This window comes from Pezoporus flaviventris, unplaced genomic scaffold (genome assembly GCF_033815535.1).
Source record: "Pezoporus flaviventris isolate CSIRO_AGI_PZ_B2104156 unplaced genomic scaffold, CSIRO_AGI_Pfla_v1 ptg000023l, whole genome shotgun sequence".
Classification (NCBI taxonomy): domain Eukaryota; kingdom Metazoa; phylum Chordata; class Aves; order Psittaciformes; family Psittacidae; genus Pezoporus; species Pezoporus flaviventris.
In genome coordinates this window covers 14,595,362-14,616,372 of record NW_026892571.1, presented here as the reverse complement: position 1 = coordinate 14,616,372, position 21,011 = coordinate 14,595,362, and the positions used below count along the sequence as shown (strand labels likewise).

The window sequence follows — 21,011 nt, the reverse complement described above, 5'->3', positions numbered from 1 at the left end:
GGTCACTTCACCAGAGTGTCAGGTAAAATTATCCTGCTAAATAGAGCTGAGGTACAGTTCTTATAAGCTCTTTTGCAGATGGTCAACTCCCCTGTTCTTGTTCTGCCTTTCCCAGGGCAGCTCCTGAGGTGACTTTCAGAGGTCTGCAGCACATGACAGTAATTTCTCTTCAGGATTGTTTAATAGCCTGGGTAGGAGCTCCTGCTGCATCTAAACAATTGCTATAGGAGGTTCTGCTGCAGTAACCCCGAGTCTCTGCTCACCAGGGCTGTTCTGCCTCTCCCCTGCCCTTGGTGGCTGCCATGTGCTCATCTCAAATGCAGTGACTATTAGATTTCCCATCATCACAATTCAAATTACTCCTCCATTATATCCATTCATGGGGACTACAGTTTTCCTCCGTTACAGACAGGCCACTCAGAGCAAGTGTTTTAAAATCTTGGTTTTAATAAGTTTTTGCATTACACAAGATTGAAGGGTTTTGAGAACTTGTAATGGGAAAGATGTGTGTGAGGAGTTGGAGCAGAGTTGCAGACCTGTGCTCTGATCCATTCCTCTTTAAGAGCAGTTCTTTTAAAGCTCTAGAAGAGACTCATTTTGCTAAACATTTCATTTTTTTATAATGCTGACAGATAGAAATAAATTAGCTTTGTGTTTAGTAAGGAGGAAAGAATCACTCAGTGTTAGCATAAACCCAGGGTTACTATAATCAGAAGTGGCCCACAAGCTAACTGCTCAGGGTATGACCAAGGCCACCTGTGATAGTCGTGTCTCACTGTAGTTTGCCTGAGTCCTGTCAGTGCCTGTACCTGGTGTACAGAGCCAGGTGAAGTTGAGAAGATTCATTAGCTACTTCCGTTACTGGCACTAGTAGCCCCGAACAAGAGCTCAATGAGAAATAAGTTTAAGGGCATCAGGCCCTAGCTTATGAAAAACTATTCTCTATCTCAGCTCTTCTATTAAAAATACGCTCAGGAAAATATGTACAAGAGCATATCTGTATTTGGGACAAAGGCAGTGATTGCTACATGTTTAATAATGCGGAAGGTTTGTAGGATGTGTGTTATGTTGATCATTTCCAGATCTGTTTAAGCTGCCATTCTTTCCTGGATTTGGGATGTGTTCAGTGCTGACATGGAAGCACACCAGTTATGTCTGTGTTTTACCTGAGAAATAACTGCCCTTCGTCCCCAGGTTCACATAACCATGGGGCTGGCTCCTTGGCTCGCTTCACCCAAACACTCCATGCCAAAGCATCAGCTGTGTAGAGGTAGATTGGGTGAGGAAATGTAGAGGTTAATGCATATTTAATGCTAAGTAGAGGCTTTACCTATATCTAAACACTCACTCTGCACCATCCAGGGTCAGACTGGCAAAGGGAAGAGAGCAGGACCACCAAGAAAGAGGACTGCTTCTGCTGTGTGAAGTAGTTCCTGCTTCAAGATGTGCTCACAAAACACAAGGGTTCAGGTGTGGGAATGACTTACTTGGCTGCAACTAGTATTTGAAAAACCCTCCAAAACCAAAATACTCACAGCCCCACTGGGGATGGGGAGGCAGGTGCCAGGGACCTCTCTGTACCTTGTAGAGATGGAGCGTTTTCCCATCCTCACAGCCTATGCTACACTTCAGGTAAGGCATCAGGGACCCCACGGTGAGTCTTGGTTTTGAGTCACTCTAGCGCTGTCATTTCAGTGAGGGAGTCAGTAACACTCATACTTCAGAAGAAGGAGAGCCAAAGCTGAAGGCATCTTTGTCCTAAGGCAGGGCAGCATCATGCACTCTGCAGATCCAGGAGGATGGGATCCACCTGGGCAATGGTACCAGCTAACAGAACTGGTAGTTGTTGCCCTTGAGAAGAGGCTGCCCGCTATCCTCTTGCTCGCAGGACTCCTCGCAGCAGCCAGAGGTATCACAGCCACTGTCTTCCTCGGTGGTGGAAGGGAGGTTGGTGTAGTCCTTGAAATCAAGAAAAGACAAAAAACCCACCCCAAGTGTGTTTCAGTCCCTTCAGTGGTGTAGGACATGAGAGGATGACCAGCTAGGGCTGGATGCTCAGTCAGTGCTGCCCTTTGTGCCCACAAGGCATGGCTAGCCCATGCGTTTGTGGAGCTGCAGGAGGGCTAGTGGTAAAGGAGTGTGCCTTTGTCCAATCCAGGGGAATGGGATGGGGCAGGGCTGCTGTGCTGCCAGTAGTATCACTACCCCTATTGCTGCCCATAGAGGTTGCTGCAAAGCAGCTGTATTTCTTTGTCCAGCCTCCTTTGGTCATGGTGGGGAGTGGCTTAACCCTTGAGCACAGGGAAATCTGGATGCCTTTCTGCACTGCCCACCAGCACTAAACTGCTCCCGTCAGTTAAAGGCAAGGACCAGCAGCCGGGGAGTTGTCCAGGAGCTAAGTTCATGTAGGGGGCAAGTGCATCTCCCCCATTCTCTTCAGAAGTCCTCACCTGCTCCTTATGCACCTCCAGTTCTTTCTGGATGAAGCAGCCGATCTGGTCGAAGGTAGGTCTTGCTGTGGGCTCCAGGCTCCAACATGCCTGCATGATGGTGTACCTGCAGAGCCAAACAGGGACAGGATGGCTGCACTGTGCTGCTGCAGGCTCTGTGCTTCCTTGTGCCATACTCTCAGGCAGGCAGTACTGAGCAGTCCCCTGACTATAAAACCCAGGGTCAGTGCATGTGCAGTGCTCCAGGTAAAGGTGAACATGGAAGTGGATAAACTAATCTATCAATAAGGAGCTTTATGCCTTCAATACTTTATTCTTTAAGGTTAAACTCATTACCTTCCTGTAACCTACTCAGACTTGTCTTACAGTCCTAGAGTCAAAACTAGCTGACTTTAAAAGGAGGAAAACCCACCAAGGCCAGAAATATAACACATAACATAAGCACTCCCATCTTCCTGTCCATAGGCAGGAGATAGTGGATACAGCATCCTCACTGACTGCCCCAGCTCCTGCTTTCCTACAGGAGCAAGGAGCAGCCAGTAGGATCCAACCTGAAGCTCAAGGGCATACACTCCTGCACCAAGGTCCCAGTGCCACCTTCCTGCCCCCCAGGAAGCAGCTCCAGCGACCCTGTCACCCCTAGTGTCACTTCATCATATCCACTCACATTTCCAAGGGAGCAAAGTCAGGCCTGGCCATCTGGTATCCCTGCTTCACCATGCTGTAGAACTTGCTGTTCACCACCATGCCAGGGTATGGACTTTTACCTGTGACAGGAGCAAAGGTGACTCAGGTCAGAGCCTGTAACACTCCAGCCTTATAGAGTGGCTAGGAGCAGCCCGGAGCATCGCCTGAGCTGCTGCTACTTGTTTTCGGGGAGTTCTGAGTTAGAGTAAATCATCCAGAATCCATTTCTTTGGAAACTCTTGCTGAGACATTAGGGCAATGGTAAAGCCATAGAAAACAAGAGGTTTGTAAGCTCATTTCTTTCTTACCAAGGGAGAAGATCTCCCAGAGAAGGATGCCGTAAGACCACACATCGCTCTGCACTGTGTAAATGCAGTCAAAGATGCTCTCTGGAGCCATCCACTTCACGGGCAGGCGGGCCTGGAAGAGCAGAGTCCTGCAGCCTGGGACAAGCTGGCAGCTTACCCTATCCCACATCCTTCATGCTCCAGCGGCACAATACCCTTGTACCTTCCCTTGTCCTCATTTCAATTACTTACATTGCCTTTTACAACATAATTCGAGTCATTCATGATATCCCGGGCCAGGCCAAAGTCACAGATCTTGGCTACCCGTCCATCTGATATGAGCACATTCCTGGCTGCTAAATCGCGGTGGATGCACTGGAGAGAAGAGAGCACAACTGAGACCCAGCCAACATCCCCCAGCAGTCCCAGCTAATTCCCTACAGCCCGGGGCCTGTCACTGAAACAACACGTAACAGAGGCAAAAGGGAACATGTACTGCTTGAAAAGCCCCTGCCACAGGCACTGTGTCACGTATAAGGAGTACAGGCTCTGCAATGCTGGTGCAACATAACATTTCTACAAGCTACAGTCACCCCTGGGGGCATCATCTTCCCCGTGGGAGGAGGCTCGGAAGCAGGGGCTGTTGACACTGTCCTCATCTCTGAAACAGTCACACAGTGACTCTCTGGTACTGACCAAATGAGCCAGCTCTGGCAGACAGCTCAATGGCTACTTTTGGTTCCCTGTCCTTGAGGCAGTGGGGAAGCTGCCAAGGTAAGAAAGCTTTGCATCAAGTTCCTGACCTTGTGCAAAAGCTGGGGAGAAGATGGTGAGACCAGCAGGACACACAGCCCTGGGTTCCCAGCCTTAACACTGCCTGTAACCCCTGGGAGACAAAGGCCCTGAAAGGGACACCAGACACCATGGCACAGCATGTCTGAACCCAGCAGACAGAGCAGAGTCCCATTTCCAGCAGCAGTTTGCTTGAGCTTGGCCACCCCATCCAAAAATATCCCAATTCCCATGCAGACAAAGATGGATGGTGCCTGCTGCCTGCACCGGCATTTCCCAGTTGGGATGCTGAGAGCAGTTGTCCTGTTGGCACTCACGTTCTTTGATGCGAGGAATGCCATGCCCTGGGCCACTTGGCTGGAGAACTGCAGGAGGTCAGAGAGGTTGAGGGGACGGAGGTCCTCCCTGCTTCCATCTTCTTCCTCTGGGCTTTTCCCTGAAATTCAAAGTGAAGCTGAAGAGCTGATGCAAACCTGGCGAGTACCAAAAGCTGTGCTGTGCCCTGGCTCCCCAGGATAAACCACATGGGGTGGGGCCAGGATAAAGCAATCACGGAAACTCAGAAGTGAACCTTTATCTCACCCCTGGCTTGTGCAGAATCTGATGATGCTGAAGATGATGATGACGACACAGGCTTCATTTCAACATACATTTCCAAACCCTGGCTCGAAAAGCCACTGTCACTGAGTCAGAAGCAAGAGAGATGGAGGCAGGCTGTTAGCAACCCTCCAGCAGTACCTTCTGCCCTTCACATCCACTGAGAGAAGAAACCAAGTCCCTGCCTGGGGGAAGTGGCTTAGCCTGGGGCTTGAGGATGAAAGGAGAGTCAGTGTTGAGGCCAATTCAGAAAGGGAACCAAGGTGTCTTATGGTGTGGAGGTCCAAATACTGGTACCCTTTTGTCAAGGGGCTGCCCTTTGCTGGTGGGGAGTGCTCAGCCTCTTGTCCTATAAAACCCATGCGCCCAAAAGTGCAGGAAGCCAGAAAGTTTTGATTCCAGATTGTGGGAGGACAGACTGGATTGAAATACGCATTTATTCTGGGATATTCAATGACTGCTGCCAAACACTGAAAAACTTGGGTGTGTAACCAAATCTAAACATACACAGCCCCAGGGGCTTTTACATCCTGGTGTTCTGCAAGCCCCCAAAGCTTTGGCCTCAATCTTTCCCCAGCAGACTTCTCCCAGCAAGTACCCTGTGGCCACCTGAACTCTGCCCTTACCTCCGGATGTATTTCTTCTCTAGGTCAATGTTTTTGTAATCAGCAGCACTATCTAAAGAGATGTCCAGTGCAGAATCCTGGATAATGATGGATTCAGCCTTCTTCCGGAGGAAATTCAGCAGGTCTCCATAGCGACAGTACTCTGTGATGACGAGGATTGGGCCTGGGAGAGAGGCAGGAAGGGTTAATTAAGAATTGATGTTACTGTGGCCTGTCCTGGGGACTGCTTTCCCTGGGAGGGCAGCAGAACCCAGACTGCACCATGAGCACGTCTGGAAACGGGCCCTTGCACAGTTACACATTCAAAAACACTGCCAAGATCATCAGCTCTCTGTTGTGAGATGAGGGAAGAGCCTCAGAGGGGCAGGCAACGGGAGGTGTCCATGGGGAAGCAGGGCTGTAGGATCCTACCTCCATAGGTACATGCTCCCAGCAGGTTGACAATGTTCTCATGGTGTCCCAAGTGACTCATGATCTTCAGCTCAGACATGAGAGCCTCCTGCTCGTCCGTGTCTGCTGATGCTGCAAGACAAGAGAGGAAAGGCTGTGTGAAGAAGGGAGGAAGGGGCAAGGAAGAGATGAAGGGAGAGGACAGAAAAAGACGTAGGCACAGGTACGGAACAAAAGGAGGAGGCACACTCAGAGGAAATTGCATCCCCTGTGCCTTTGGCCATGCATGTCTACAAGGATGGCAGCAATGTGATTCCAACACCAGTACTTGTCACAGGAACATCCAACAAAAGTAGGAGCACCAACACATGGTGAGCACACCCTGCATCCTGCCCAAAGGAAATGGGGGGGTGTTCAGCCTTTGCAGATTGCTCTGGGCTTACACTTTAGCATCTTCACAGCAACTTTGAGGACGGAATCTTCTTTGCCCAGCCCAAAAGCAGTGGCTTCTACCACTTTTCCAAAGGCTCCTGCTCCAAGAGTTTTTCCTGCAAAGGGAATAAAAAATGTGCTTATGAGATGCTTCATAGAAAAAGATTGAGCAGTTGTCCCGCATGAGCCTCAAGGAGGATGTCTGGTGGGAGGGGATTCCTGCTGAGCCCAGGCAAGATGACACATCCCTTAGTCAGGAGCTGATTAACATCTGAGGGGAACTCTGCTGTGAGCAAAGAGGGTAGGAAAGAGGCCATGTCCAACCGTGGGCTCACCAGCTCTGTTCCAGAGGGACATGATTCTCTCAACCTTCCTCAGAGCAATAGAGGGAGGTTGTACCCTAAGATTTGCCACCCTGTGTGGAAGAGGGCAGCAACACCTGGGCAAGGATGTTGCTGTGATGCCTGGATGCAGCTTTGGATACTGCCCAGTTGCTTTGGCTCTGTCCCTTGGAGCATTTCAGCTCTGTGATGAGCTGCACACCACCAGGCAAGCAGTGAGGAAAGTTTCTTACCAAACTGGAGGTTATTCCTGGGGAACTCCCATTTCTCATTGTATGGGAGCTGAGTGGGATCGATAAAGATGTAGTTATTCCCTTCACAGGCCTCAATGATCTTCCACCGCACCTGGTACTTGGGTTTCTGTAAGGAAGACACTCCAGTTATTCAATGTTCCTCAAGTCCCGGGGGTTCCCCAGTCCCAGCTCTCACTGCAGGCACAGAGGGAGGACAGGCTTCAGCCCATCAAAGACTTCTTGCTTTGAACCTGGACTGAGTGATACAGGGTCTTCCTGGACAACCTGGTCCCTTTGCTGTTCCAAAGCCCTCCAAGTCATGACCCATGGTTGCAGGAGGCTCTCTTGCCTCTTACTCAAAGTAGCCCTCACTTGGGATGGCAGAGCTGGGACCAGCAATGTTCCACCAGGCCAGTGTCTGGCAGTGCCCAGCTGGCGCTGGAGGGAGATGTCTGCACTGTATGCCCTTGGCTGGTGCCCTGTGCTGCTGAGCACAGCAGAACAATGGCGTTGCCCCAGCCCCACCTCCCTTACAGGGGAAAAAAGAAACGGAGAAAGAGAAGTCAGAATTTCTTCTCTTTTCTGTGAATCTCATGGCAGAAGTAACCCAGCGAGACAGGGAGAAGCAGTGCTGGATGGAGCCTGCGAGCAGAGCTTGTGCCGCAGGTTGTCTTTCATGTTGAGAGGGCTCAGGAGCCAGGCTGGAGCACACATACAAATACAGACAGTGAAATAGCTTTGTGTGCGTGGCCTTTGCTCCTGTTCAAGGAGGCAGGCAAGGACCAGCGTGGTAAAGGCAGTCTCAGATCCATCAAGGCAGACACAGGGTGGAATGACCATGGCTGTGATGGAGACCCTCAGGTCCCAGCTACCAGGAGGTGTGTGCTGGAATGCTTCTCCTCACCACTGCCACATAGTTGCAGAGAAGGATGCAGTGTGTGAGGAGATGCTCAAAGCTCGGTTAGCACAGGCATGAGGGACCATAACTGAATCAAACAGATCTGCAGTTTTGATGCAAAGCATCTGCTTGTTTTCTCCCCCACACTGCTTCTATTTTCTTTGCCTGAAAGCTGAACATCCTCGCCCATGCAGGCTGCTGAAAAAGGCTCAGACAGGATGCTCCAAGCAGCACAGTTTCTGGTGGAGATCCCTTATAAAAGATGCCACATGCACTCAGTGTATTCGCTGTTGTCTGCTCCTAGAGGGTGAGCATTGCTGCTTTCTGCTCCACGATTCACCGATAGCACTGCAGCAATCAGCCATGGCTAAAGAAGCTTATGGCTGAGATTGTTTATAAACACATCTCGCTTCTCTTGGGCTTGCAAGACCTTCCTAAAAGCTATTCCTTCAGAGCTACTTGCACATCAATGCACCCTTCATGTCTCTGGACTACAGGCCCAGTACAGCTCTGCCTGCAAAGCTGTAGGTGTTTGGGAGAGGGCTCTATTGGATCTTCTGACAACCAGCACCAGAACTTTGCTGTGAAATCCGCAGCCTTGATAGGCTGTCAAAGGATGAGTGCCAAAAGGGAGAGCTGAGAACCAGGAGGTTGTCACCCACTGATGGAGCAGGGGTGGCTGTTGATGGGTACAGTTTATGGAAACAACCAGAAGATTCTAAATGCTGCAAATGAGTTCTTGCAGAGAAAATGGGGCAGGTTCTTGTATAAAAATAGTGACCAAGTCTTCCTGGAGACAAACGCCTTCTAACATCATCCTGTTCCCCCATAAAGACAACGTTGCATAAAGCAGGGAGGAGAATAAGAAGTAGCTGCAAGCTGCAAACCACTTTTTGTTTTCCCCTCTGTTAATTCAGCCTGTGGATTCAGGCTACCAGAGCGAAACCATCTGCAACTGACAGCCCAGAATGAGCACCTTTGACGCCAAGAAATAGCCACACTGACCTCTGGGCTACAGGACTAAGGGGCCAGGGCAGGAGAGGTGTTAACAGAGTGGGTACAGTGCAGGGAACACCTGGGAGAAGTTGGGAGGCAACGGAGATGAGGGAGGCAGTTGCCTGGTGCCTCCAGGCTGAATGCTCCCTGCCTGTGGCTGCCAGCAGAAGCTGGGCAGCCCTTGCTACACAACAGGGAATCTGACCTGGTGGTACTTGTAGAGGAGGAAGAGCAGGAGAAGGAGCAGCAGAACCGATGTGCCGATGCAGGTGGAGAGAATGGGGCTGAAGAGTTTGTTTGGGGGGGCCATGACACTTCCTGGAGGAGAAAAACACAGGAATGAGTTAAACACTCTTATTTCAGCTGTACCTCTACGAGCATTTTGCCCATCTAATCACTTCAGCTTCCCCCGTACGCAACACAACCCAGCACTGACCTCACAGACACCCTAAAATGCTGCTGGGAACTGAGAAAGGTTCTTGATGCCAAACTTAAAGCTGCAGTGGCTCCCCTCATGCACCCAATTTCCACACAAACAGCACCAGGTACTGGTCAGACTGACTGGGGACTGAGATACGTGCAGCAGGAACAGTCCCATTAAAGGATGCAACCCCCGGACTCCAGTGGGCAACAGCTCCTGCGCTCTGGAGCTGGGTCCTGCAGTTATAAGGTGTTCATGGCATGGCTCAGCCTTTGCTCAGCCAGCAATTCCCACATGGCTCCCAGGACTGACAAATGCCAAAGCCTCCCCACTCCTGGGAGGACAGGCGGCTTGTGGAATCTATTCCACCTCTCATGAAAGACAATAGGGATATACGTGCAGAAAGATGGGTCCTCAGAAAGCCCCCACATCCTTCCCCACTCTGCCAAGCTACCAGTTTGTATCTTACTGGTGATGGTGAGTGAATGAAACACGTCAGAAGCGTTCCCCTCTCTGTTAATGGCCATACAACAGAAGGTGAAGTTGGCACCCAGCTCCTGGAAGGGGATGCTGCTCTCCACCTCCATCTCTCGGAAGGGCAACACGTTCACCACTTGGGGATTGGAGTCATTCAGTAGCAGCCTATAGTCCTCGTATCTGCAGAGATACCAAGCAGGAGAGAATGAGTGTTCCTTGCAGCACAGTTGCTCATAAATGAATTGATGTCTGTATCAGTCTAGGGAGGAGACACAGGGAACTAATGCAGTTCTGTGATTTAATACTCTTGGCCCAGTTAAAGACCTGCCTCTTAACATAAAGCCCTGTGTAGACAGAGCCTTGACTGCCTTTATGTGGCTACAACTGTGTTCTGCCAGCAGTTCCCTCCTTGAATGGGTGTGAGACACAGCAACCGCTGACCAGGCAGCCGCTGTTGTCTCCATCACACTGTAGTTCAGTAATCCTGTGCTCTATGGAGATTTAGACCAGTGGAGGCCCCAGAAAGACGACTAGGACCAGCCAGGATGTAGCTCTACAGCAAGGCGCTTTTCCAAGGGATCCACATGTTCCTCAGAAAAGCATTGGGAGAACATGAATCACAGGTGTCTGAACTCTTTAAGGTCAGGACTTTAGGAACAGTAACTGCTCCTCTCCTCAGTCCCCAGGAACCTTTTTAGGAGGGCAGCATCCCTGTTGCTGTTACTGATCAGGCTCTGCTATATTACCTGCTCCATGGATGTCAGCATTGCAAGAGGAGCTGCGCACCTTGGAGGTGCTCGGTCTCCTGGGCATTTCTTACCTATCAGAGTGAACGGGGCACTGGTACCACTCAATGCGTGGGGCAGGGTAGCCGATGGCCATGCACTGGAGGATGCTGGAGTCGTTGGCTGCCACCTTGATTTTGCAGAGCCTTGGAGGAGCTGTTGGGGAAGGCACATGAACAGTGAATGCTATGACCACATTCTCTGTGCTCTGATTTACTTTCCATGTGCGCAACGATAAAACAGAAGGAAGCCCTGTGCTATGCCTGGGTTTGGGCTGTGTGTTGTGTGAGCACTGGGCTGCAAGCACCCTCGTAGTCCATCCTACCTGCTGCCAGCTGGGCAGCAGCCCCAGGGCAAGCAGAATGAAAGAGCAATGAAAGCACTTACATTTCAAAGAGATACTGAAGGTAACTGATGCATTGGTTTCATTGTTGATGGCATAAAACATATAGAGACCTCCTTCTCCTTCCTGCAGGCGGTTCAGGAAGAGCGTGTTGTTATACCTGCTCACACAGAGAGAGTAAACACCATGAATAAGCTGTTCTGAGGAAACCCAGGCACTCACAGTCTTTGCTCAGTGAGATGCTGCTGCTTCCCATGCCCTGGAGTGGGTGAACATTTCTCAGCATTGATCCCAGCTTTTGCTACTTCTTCTGCAGGAGAAGGTCTGATCTTCCTTAGAGGAAAGACCTTTTGCCATCAAGTGCACAGCACTTCCGAAAGGCTATGGTGGGTGAAAGTTCAGAAAGAAGAGTTTAACATCTGAACCATCACCTTTGAAGGCCCAGAGGATGCTGGTCCTCCTGCCTTTGACAGAACGAGTTATTCCATTTCTTAGCCCATCAAGTCACAGTCCCTACTGCCCACTCCATTCTGCCCCAGCCCATTTCTCAGACCCCAATGCAAGAAATAATTTGCCCTAAATCCATTCTGCTTTGCTGAGTGGTGCAGTTCCTCTTGTGGATTAATTCTGTTTTCTAAGAAAATGAAAGGGGAATTATTTCCTTTCTTTTGGTCTCCCTTTGGCCTCAGTTGGCTGGTGGCTTTGGGAGAGCAGGCCTGTGCCCTCCATGAGGTCCTATGGCTCCTCTTGACATGGGTGCACAGTGCCGCTGGATGCATACACTCCCCAGACCTCAGAGCATGGGGCAGGTCTGAGAAGCCCCAAGGGAATTCAGTGTTTTGTACTGTTCATCCACCCCTGCAATGTCTTCCTTCAAAGAGAGCGTGCACTTGAGCAACCAGACCACAAATGGGATCTGACTTCAGCAAGGTTTTCTATAGAGAAGGCTGCCAAGTCAGACAGAGGTGGTGTCCTCCTTGACCTGATCAGAGCTGCTCACTGTGGTTTGCTAATAATAATGTCGGAAAGGGAAGACTGAAAGGCAGAACAGCTCCCCTCTTTACATCCAGTGTTCCGTCTGGCTGTATCACAAGGAAAGCCTTGCTGGAAACACGCCATGGCCTGGGTATAAGCCAGAAAGCACATACCGGTTGTTTCCGGGCATCATCTGGCCCTGCACTGGGGTGCTCTCAGTGTTCTTCAGGGGGTTTGTGTGCTCCCAGCCCCAGCGGAGAAGTTTTGGGTAAGCCTCAATCTGGACCTGCAGCATCAGACTCTCTCCCAAAGCAACCTCCTGGCTGGTGGCTTGCAGCGGGGTGAGGAACACGTAACCTCTCTCTGGAGGATGGAAGAGAGCATGGCCATCAGCAGGCATGTCCGGAGACATGGAATAAACTCCTACCAGCTTCATAAATGGACTGTTATTGGAAAGGGCAGCTTCAGCAGTGAGACTGCAGGAGGGAATGAGGCATTGAACAGCTCACGTTGCCAGAGGAGTACTTGTAAGGGGCTGCTCTGTGATGGCAGCTTGGATTACACTCTGCCTGAGGAGAGCTGGAAAACCTTTATGAACGGGCAAAGAGGTTTTACATGCCATATCCTAGTAAGTGATGAGGCTAAAACTGTATCTCCTTGATCACCTGTAGAAGACAGGCTGCTGAGCTGAACTGCTGGCTTCTCACTTGGAAACAGACCAAGCCCTTTCTAAGCCATGGTATGCACAAATCTGGGTCATCAGCAAACCCCAGTTATGAGCTGCAAGGATGAATTTTCCTTCTTGAGGTACAAACAAACATATAATATACCTGAATCCTCTTATGTGGGTCTGTTTCTGAAAGAGACAAAGATCCATACTCTGCTCATGTGGCTTGCCCTTCCTTGTAGCCAGTCTTTCCTGGTCTTTTTGTTTTAAAGATCTTTATAAACACACAGAAACTCAGCAGAGCTTTCAGGTGTTCATCCAAAACACGACTTTCTTCCCCTCAAGACACGGAAGGAACACCAGTTCTTCTCCTAGCAGCTCCACAGCTCTCAAGCACAAGCAAGGACCATGTTTCCAACAACAAACCTAGGAACAGGATGGAGGCAGGATCAAGGCGCTCACCTACTACCCGAAGCATTGTGGAGGCATTCCTGACTCCTACTGAGTTGTTAGCTACGCAGGTGTACTTCCCACTGTCTTCCATGGACACCGCTGGAACGGACAGGACATCGCTGATGAAGTAGTTCTCATTCTCAAAGCTACGATTCTGAGCTGTGGAGACCTGTCAGGCAGGGAGGGAGCATCAGGCACTTCCTTGGAAGGGAGAAGGTGGAACCGAATATTTATGGCACAAACACCCACCCCCTCTTGTTCTGGGCTACTGAGCTTGGTTATGGAGACTGTCAGTGAAAGCCATTTGGGTGGAGACCAAGAGGCATATTAAACTGAAGTATTCAGGGCAGACATTCCACATCAGTTCTGGTTATAATAGCTGTTGTCAGCCTTTTGACTGCAAGCTGGGCTTACATTGTGTGATCCAAACGTATCTTGTACGTTATTTCAACTCCTTAATAAAGACATCGGTATAATAAGGACTTCTAACAAACCCCATCTAACCACCAGCAGTTAAAAGCCAGCACCACAGATATTCTGAAGCGCATTCCCTTTCATTACCCATATTTTTCCTCTGGGGAATTGGGTGTCCTGAACATATTTGCTACTTCATAAGCCCTGGCTTACAAAATGAACAAGTGTTGCCTTAGTAGGTACTGTGGCTCCTGATCAATAAACTCACCTGAGACAATACGCTTTCCTTCTCTCTTGCAGCAAGATCCTGACCATGGACAGGTATTTCCTAACCCTGTGTCATCCCAAGGAAATGACATATCCATATTCATATTTCTACAGCTTGCTTGAATAGCTGCTTTGGCTGGGGAGGTGACTTGAGTCTGGGTACTTCTTACATCTCCCAGTCTCCAGGAAAGCCCTATTCCCTCTTGAAGCTCCACAACTTACGTTCTTTGCTGCCGTCACCCATCTGACATCGTACTTGTGGGAAGGAGCAGTTATTCTGCAAGTGACTTTGAAAGGCTCGCCCACAATTCGCACGTGGTCTATAGGGTCCATCATCACTGACACAGGCTTCTCCAGAGCTACACAAAGGCAAGCATGGAAAGATTGAGCATCAGCTGGTCTAGAGACCTCAAGTGCTTTGGAGACTCCCTAGGGCCTGGCTACCTTTTTCTTTCCATCCTCTCCAGTATCTTTACCTTCCCTAGCCCTCTCCTTCCCTAGCAATCACCACTCCTTTAGTGCATGTGTCTATGGGGAGTAGTACAGGTAGAGCACAGCAGTCAGCACTGTGGGTTGAAAGGGAAGAGGAACCTTCTGCCATGGGTATGACCTGAGCATCAGGGCCTGAGGACCTGCAGAAGTACATCAGGGAGATAGGTGGATTTTTTTCCCTCTGTTCTGAGATAGTGCTGGCAAAGATTTTAATGCTGCCGGTAATTTGCCAGGAGCTGATGGAATTTTGCCTCCATTAAACACCCTTTAAAGACTGCAGGTTCAGGTCTTTCCTTCCACTGGTGAGGAGTTTTTCCTTAACTACGTGTTGTGGCCATCTTAGCTATTGCCGTCTCCCTGAGGACACCAGCAACCCCAAGCCTTTACCTTCTTCCACAAGCAGTCTCATTCTTGGCGACTTCTCAGTTTTTCCATTTATCGCTGCTTGGCATCTGTAAAAGCCCTTCTGCTTGCTTTGCACATTGTACAGTGTCATTCCTTTCTCGGCACTGAAAGAATAGTTGGTCCCGGGTGGGAGATGAGAGCCACCATCCATTATCAGGGTCACACTGGATCCATACTCGGGGGCCGTGATGAGACAGGGCAGCTCAGCGTTACCACCCCTGGTCACACCGACCCGGAAAGCCAGGGTGTTCCACACGTTATTGGGATCTGTGGGGGAGGCAAGGTCAGCCAAGGAATGGGATCAGAAAATGCATCAGAAACACATCCCAACAAAGGCAAATCTCCAGCACTGCTGCCCAGTGGGAGTTCGACGCGGGGGCAGCCCTGCTCGACGCCTGCCTGACTCAGCCTCCAAAAACCCACGCGACAAGCCCAATTTCAGCCAAGGCATTTAAGGAGAGCACAGCAACCAACCCCAAAACGCACAGAGGCAAGAGAGCCTGGCAAGGATGATTACTTCTAATTAAACTCTTCACCGTGGTGTTAGTTTTAGTTATCAGACCTCCAGCTTCCCTGCCCAGGGTAGAATCTCTGGTACAAGGGAAGAGGTCAACTCAAGTGATGGAGCTGCACAGTATAACTTCTTCTGGGGTAAAAGAATATTTTGGGTTTCAGGTCGTGTTGTAAGGATGTGATTCATGTGATTCTCTCCCTTATCTGCGGTACTGTTAATATGGTCTCTGATTTCCAGATCTCGCTGTTCAAAACACCAACAAACAGACTTTCATCATGGTTTTTCAGGAAGGAAAGCAAAGTTAAATGGAGGGAGAGGTTCCGGCCATTCCCACACATGCAGGAGATGCAGCTCTGTACTCCAGTGCTTCATCCCCGTGCCCCATTTTATGTGGGTTTACATGGTTGTGGGTGAGCCACTGCCCCACGAGGAGCCCACACTGGTCCCCAAACACACACACAACCACAGCCATAGAAAGGAGCTGTGTAATGGGCATGAACCCTGCCTGGAAGGAGGCTCTTCTGCCAGCACAGGTTGGAAGAGGGAAGCATGGTTACCTCGTACAAACAGATGCACAGTTGCAATGCTCTTGTCGCTGCTGTTGACATAAGCACACACGTAGGTGCCTGTATCCCTGTAAGTGGTCTTGGGAATGCTGAGCGTGCTGCTGGTGTCATTGCTGAATACATCCTTTTTGGTTTGCCATTCAACTTTGGACTTCCCTGAGCAGTGCAAGGTGACTGGATCACCTGTGCTGACAACCAGAGCAGGGACGTCAGGACTGATCACCAGGGATGCTGAGCCTACAAAGGAAAGAGAAAGAGTGAGGATGCAAAAATGGTCCTTAAAGATGCTCTGTTGGAGTTCATGCTGCTGAGTATGGAGTAGCTCAGCACCAGGAGGAGGCTGAGCCTGGCATTCAGACAGGCTGTCATCACTCCATTCTCTATCCACCAGACAGACACAGCTGATACTCCTAGGAATGAATTGAGGGAAGGCAGAAAACCCCACATGTGAACATTCTGAGTACTGGGACAGGAAAATCGATCATCTGGAGCCGATAAGGTCTGATGCTAGCTTGCAGACTGCTCCTGTTGGGTTTTGCCTCATCTTACAACAGTTTTCCTTTTGTGACAAAGCTGGAGTTACTAAATGAACTGGGTTAGCCCATAGCACCATTTGGTGAAGTTTAGGTAAGGTCTAGTGGATGGGGCTCTCTGTTGCTGTGATGAGCTCAGACCTGAAAAGCTTATGCAGAGCAGGAGGTCAGTGTATGCCCTTGCACTGACTTTTTGGTTACCAGGTACTAGATTTTCAGGGACACCAACATGCCTTGTCATGGAACCACACAGTGCATTCTATTCCCAGATACCATCAAAACATTACAAAAGGAGTCAGCATTATTATATATTTTATATAGTATAGTATATGTGGGAAACTGAGACACAGGAAAGTTGAACAGCTCATGAAAGCCCATGGCTGCAGTTGTAGATAAGCACCCTGGGCCATGCTGACAGTGGCATCGCAGCCCATCTGGGTTTCCAAAGCCATCTCTATGTTGAAGATGGCTTCTCTGCTGGCTGAATAAAGGGGAACCAGGGTCCCACTCCAGCCCTCGGTGTCAGGGGGAAATATTCTTTCCCTGTTTTGCCGTGTCAGCGAGTTCTTTGAGTCACCACCTATATTTAGGGTGGGGGGAAGTGAGAAATGAATCAGTGCCGCGGGGCTGGGGAAGCAGTGGTACTGCCACCCCCACGACAGGCCTTCGGGACGACAGGAAACACATTGCAAAGGGCTATCTGTGCTCGGGGGGCTCCGCACCCCCCTCCAGCCCCATCCAGGGCTATTCTCCCACTTCTGCTTTCCCTCCCAGTCGCTAACAGCTTAAAGGGACACACACCAAGGTTTAAATAACACTAAGTATAAAGGTAGCTGCCCAGTTTACCAATTGATGCTCTTTGCAGAGGAGGGCACTGCAGGCTGTGCTCCTCTGGGGAGGGGGGGACAGAAACAGGGGCTGGGTTTGGGCTTGTGACGGTCAAACTCTGCAGCAGATTGCTCTGAACTCATAGGAGCTCTTTAGCTGAATGATCTGAAGTCTGAATGAACTCATCAGGAGGTGGGAGAGGGAAAAGCACCCTATAATGATACCATTAATCCAGCTACATATATGTATACATACAACATATATGTTCCTTCAAGGGAATGGGAATAGTGGTCAGATACGACAGCCCTTGTTGCAGGGAGGAGGGAAGAGAAGGCTGCTATGGTCATGGGTAGCAAAGACAGTTTAAAGCAAATCCATTCTCTGGTGCTGCCTTAGACACTGTCCCTGTAACACACCAGCAGCAGCAGCAGCATCCACCCCTGCTCACAGCTCATGTGGTGAGCAAGACTATGTTCAGGGTACAAATGTGCCCTGTGCTTCCAGCTGTGCTCAGGGCTGTAAGACCAGAGCCCATCCGTAAGAGCCCAAGAGCATCATTTAAGCAGTCTTGGATGGATGCTTTCCGTCCATGCAACAATGGGCTGAGAACATGAGACTCAAGGCCCTGGAGAGTGTTACTGGTGCATGACGAGGATATAGTTGTTCAGGGGAAACCCAAACAAGGCCTGTATCAACTTGACTGCCCCTGTGGGAAGCAGCAGAGGACACGGAGCTTCAGAGCATGGAATATTTGTCATTTTATCTGTTGAGGCTTTTTTTTTTTTCTGTTTGGGTTTGTGTGCGTGATGCCTTTATCTTTCTGTGGAAAGAGGAAAAGCCTCATTTATTCCCTAAGTGGAGAAAAACATATCCCAGAATCCTTCACAAACCCACATTTTCCACATACATGAGGTACAAGGTTTCTCCCTTTTTGGTGTGTTTTCTAGCAGGCCTTGACACATTTCTGTTGCTTTAGCTGTCATTGGATGCTTATCCCTACTTTCTGCTTCAGCTATCCCTCCACATCCAAGGCTTCAGCATCATTTGATGGGGTACACAAGCCCTCTGACGCAGAGCTGCATTCAAAGTGGCTCAGGGAGGAGAGACCATGTTCTAACTGGTCCTTGGTTTGGCCACACCAGGAGGACAGGAAAAACAAGAGTCACATCACTCTGCATCCTTGTTGTCACCATCCTCCACTGAGATACTGTGGCCAGAAAGGGTCAGGGTGGTTGCTCTGTATAACAGTGAAGAAGCCAGCAGCCTTCAGGCTGTCACTGGAGGCTCCTGTCACTAGCACAACCACCACACAAGTGCAGTGAGGGCAGGCAGGGCAGACACTGAATGCAGGGGAAGGGCACCCAAGCATCCACTCCTTTGTGTGTGCTGGGGATAAGTCAGAGCAGCAGGTCCCTATCCAGAATGGGGAAGCAGTGCTGCTGGGCAGGCTCTCTCCCTGCTGACCACGGTGCAATCTTGCATGAAGCCCAAGGATGTCTCTGCTGCTCTCCAGCAGCTTCCGCAGCACTGCCAGGAACTGCTGGCCAATGGTTTTACCACACTTGGGTTGTGTAACCCCGACCTCCAGTTACAGCTGCAGGCTCCGTCCCTGCCTCTCCCATGCCAGCCAAAACATTGCTTTCCTCTGCCGATGGTTTGGAAATGGCGAGGAAGAAGGGAAGGCTGTAACAGAGATGCTCGAGAGCCTTACCACAGAAGCCAGTCATCAGGACCTCGACTTGACCCAGGGGATAACTAGGCTAAGGTCTGGCCCTGGCACTCATACAAGGCATGAGGTCTCCTTGCTCTCCCCACTCAGTGATGGCAAGGAAATGCTTTGTTGGAGGACACCTTCCCCAGAGTCACCCACAGCACCTGTGAGGCAGGGCACAGGGAAAAGGGTGCTCATCACGTGTGTGTCAAGGGTTTCTACCTCAGGAGTTTAAATTGCCCACAGTAACAAAAGAAACCCCAGGAAGACCTCTCAAGATGGCCAAAACCACAGATGTGACCTGATCAGGTTTCAAGTCTTTCTGCTGCTTGATCTGAAACTGGGATTGGAGCCCCTGACACTCCCCTCAGCAAGAGCCCATGGGTATGATGGGTGGTCATACCATGACATACACATCAGCCCTGGTTACTCTCAGAAGATGCATTTGCAATCCAAGAGGTAGAAGGAAGCTGGGCTCTGACTCCAGCTTGAGGCAATGGCTTTGGACAACCCTGGCACAATGCAGGTTTGTGCTGCAGATGGCCAACAGTGCTAGTACTCAGACAAACGTGTGTCTGACACCCTTTCTCAGGCCCTGCCTGCCATGCCAGGCTATCACATAAACATAAGGAATTACAAGTCCTGAAGGCTTCACAACCCAGACGCCAGCAGAGCGGGCATGGAAAAAGACATGACTTGAAGTGAAAAAAACCCTGCAGTGCAACAGCAAGTGGGATGCAAATATGCTGGGTGAAAGCAGGAACAGTGAAGTGGCTCAGGGATACTCTTTGCTCCCGGACTGCCCCCTTCCAGGGGGGAATCTTACACCAAAGTCTCATTGTGCCCCCAAGCAAGCTCAAGAGGAAAGTGCCACACAAGGTTTGAGAGGCTGCCAGCACTTCAGATGCAAGATTAGTAATGCTGGTCTGTCTGCTTGGTTGGAAACCTCAGAACAGGCTCAGTGACTCTTGAGGTTGATGGGTTACTGCCTCTTGGCAATCTCTGCAGCCTCATAACCCAGGCGGATTTACCTTTCCCTTTTTTGGCTGCCCAAGTTCTGTTTCCATCACATCCCGGCCCCACAGCCCTGTTGTGTGTGCCAGCACCGCCAGAGAACAGCGATCCTCAGACATCCCCAAGGTGCATCCCAAGGTGCAGATGCAGCTGACTTCCGACTCCCTCACTGCAGCCCAAGCACCTTCAGCTCCCACCCGTCTGGACAAAGGTTTATTTCAGATGTAGCTCCCCTCAGGACCCACGTTCTGCTGAACCTCTCCTCCTTCCTGACCCCTGCCCAGACCCAAACAGGGTGAAGACTCCCTTCCCCTTCTCCCTATTCCCAAGGCTCTTCCTATGCTACTTGCACCTTTCCATACCCCTTGGCCTTACCCTGGCAGTGCTGCAGGCAACCACAAGCCAGCCCTCAGCACTGCGGGGCTTCAGAGCCAACACAGACTTCACAACACACCCTCTTTCCACCACTGCCCTCCCTCTATAATGACAACAATAAACCAGCTCTGGATGACCTTCAGAAAGCTGCTAAGCCCAGGCTGCACTAAATGCCAAGCTGGTGTCGCTCCATGCAATGCCATGGAGAAGAAATGTTCTCCTGCCTGCTCCCTATGAATTCCAAGGCTCCTTGAACCTGTCTGCAGCAGCCTCCACAAGCAGCTTCACACAGCAGCCTCCACAAGCAGGGACCCTCTCAGCCCACAGCAAGTTTTCAGTGGACACAACTGGGGGCTCAGCTTTGTGCCCCTTAGTCCAAGTTCAGCATTGCCCTGTCCCCAGCACCACTGTGGCTGTCACCCCTCCTCACCTGAGGGATGGAGCACCCACACCAGACACCCAGGAAACCCTCACTGCACCCCCAAACTGCCCCAGGGTAGCATGGAGACAATGGGGCACTTTGGGGTGCCAATGGACCTACCGTGCCAGGTGCTGGCTGTGGTGAGCAGCAGCAGGACAGCAGGACCCATGTCCCCAGGGAGCACGGTGCCCGCAGCACAGAGCGGGGATGCGGTGCAGGATCCTCTCGAGCAGCAGCTCCGTCCCCAGTGGGAGCTTCTCCTTTCTGAGAAACCGCAAGTGAAGAAATTCCCTTTTTTTTGTTTGTTTTTGAAACAGGAGGGGAAAAATACAAAACAAGCAGAGCTTTGGGACGTCACCAGGGACAAGCCCCCGTGCAGAGGTGGGGCCAGGCATGCACCCCACTGCTGGCCCCCCACTGCTGTTAGGGTCACCCTAACGCCCCAGACTAGGGCTCAGCCCCAGGGACCACTGCACCATGCCAGGGATTAGGAGCATGCCAGTGAGCCCTAGCTATTGCCACCCAAACCCCCAAGGAATCCTGTACTCTTAATGGGGGGACTCCATTTTACCTCAGGCCTGGTGGATCTTGCTGGCTTCAGGTCCTGAGGACCCACACAGG

At 50.6% G+C, this 21,011-nt stretch overlaps 1 protein-coding gene across 1 annotated transcript; it reads right to left on the bottom strand.

Annotated features, from left to right (window-relative positions):
- Positions 1-424: 424 nt before the first annotated feature.
- CSF1R (colony stimulating factor 1 receptor) lies at positions 425-20,654 on the bottom strand. Its single transcript, XM_061456915.1, has 21 exons — positions 20,511-20,654; positions 15,500-15,745; positions 14,411-14,695; positions 13,754-13,890; positions 12,860-13,019; positions 11,904-12,093; positions 10,800-10,915; positions 10,448-10,568; positions 9,620-9,807; positions 8,935-9,047; positions 6,836-6,962; positions 6,273-6,377; positions 5,851-5,961; positions 5,440-5,602; positions 4,799-4,899; positions 4,534-4,652; positions 3,677-3,799; positions 3,446-3,557; positions 3,118-3,217; positions 2,451-2,556; positions 425-1,959 (listed from the first exon to the last, which is right to left on the bottom strand). The coding sequence occupies exons 1-21, from the start codon at positions 20,557-20,559 to the stop codon at positions 1,828-1,830; spliced, it is 2,904 nt and encodes a 967-aa protein (XP_061312899.1). The 5' UTR covers positions 20,560-20,654; the 3' UTR covers positions 425-1,827.
- Between the last annotated feature and the right edge of the window lie 357 nt (positions 20,655-21,011).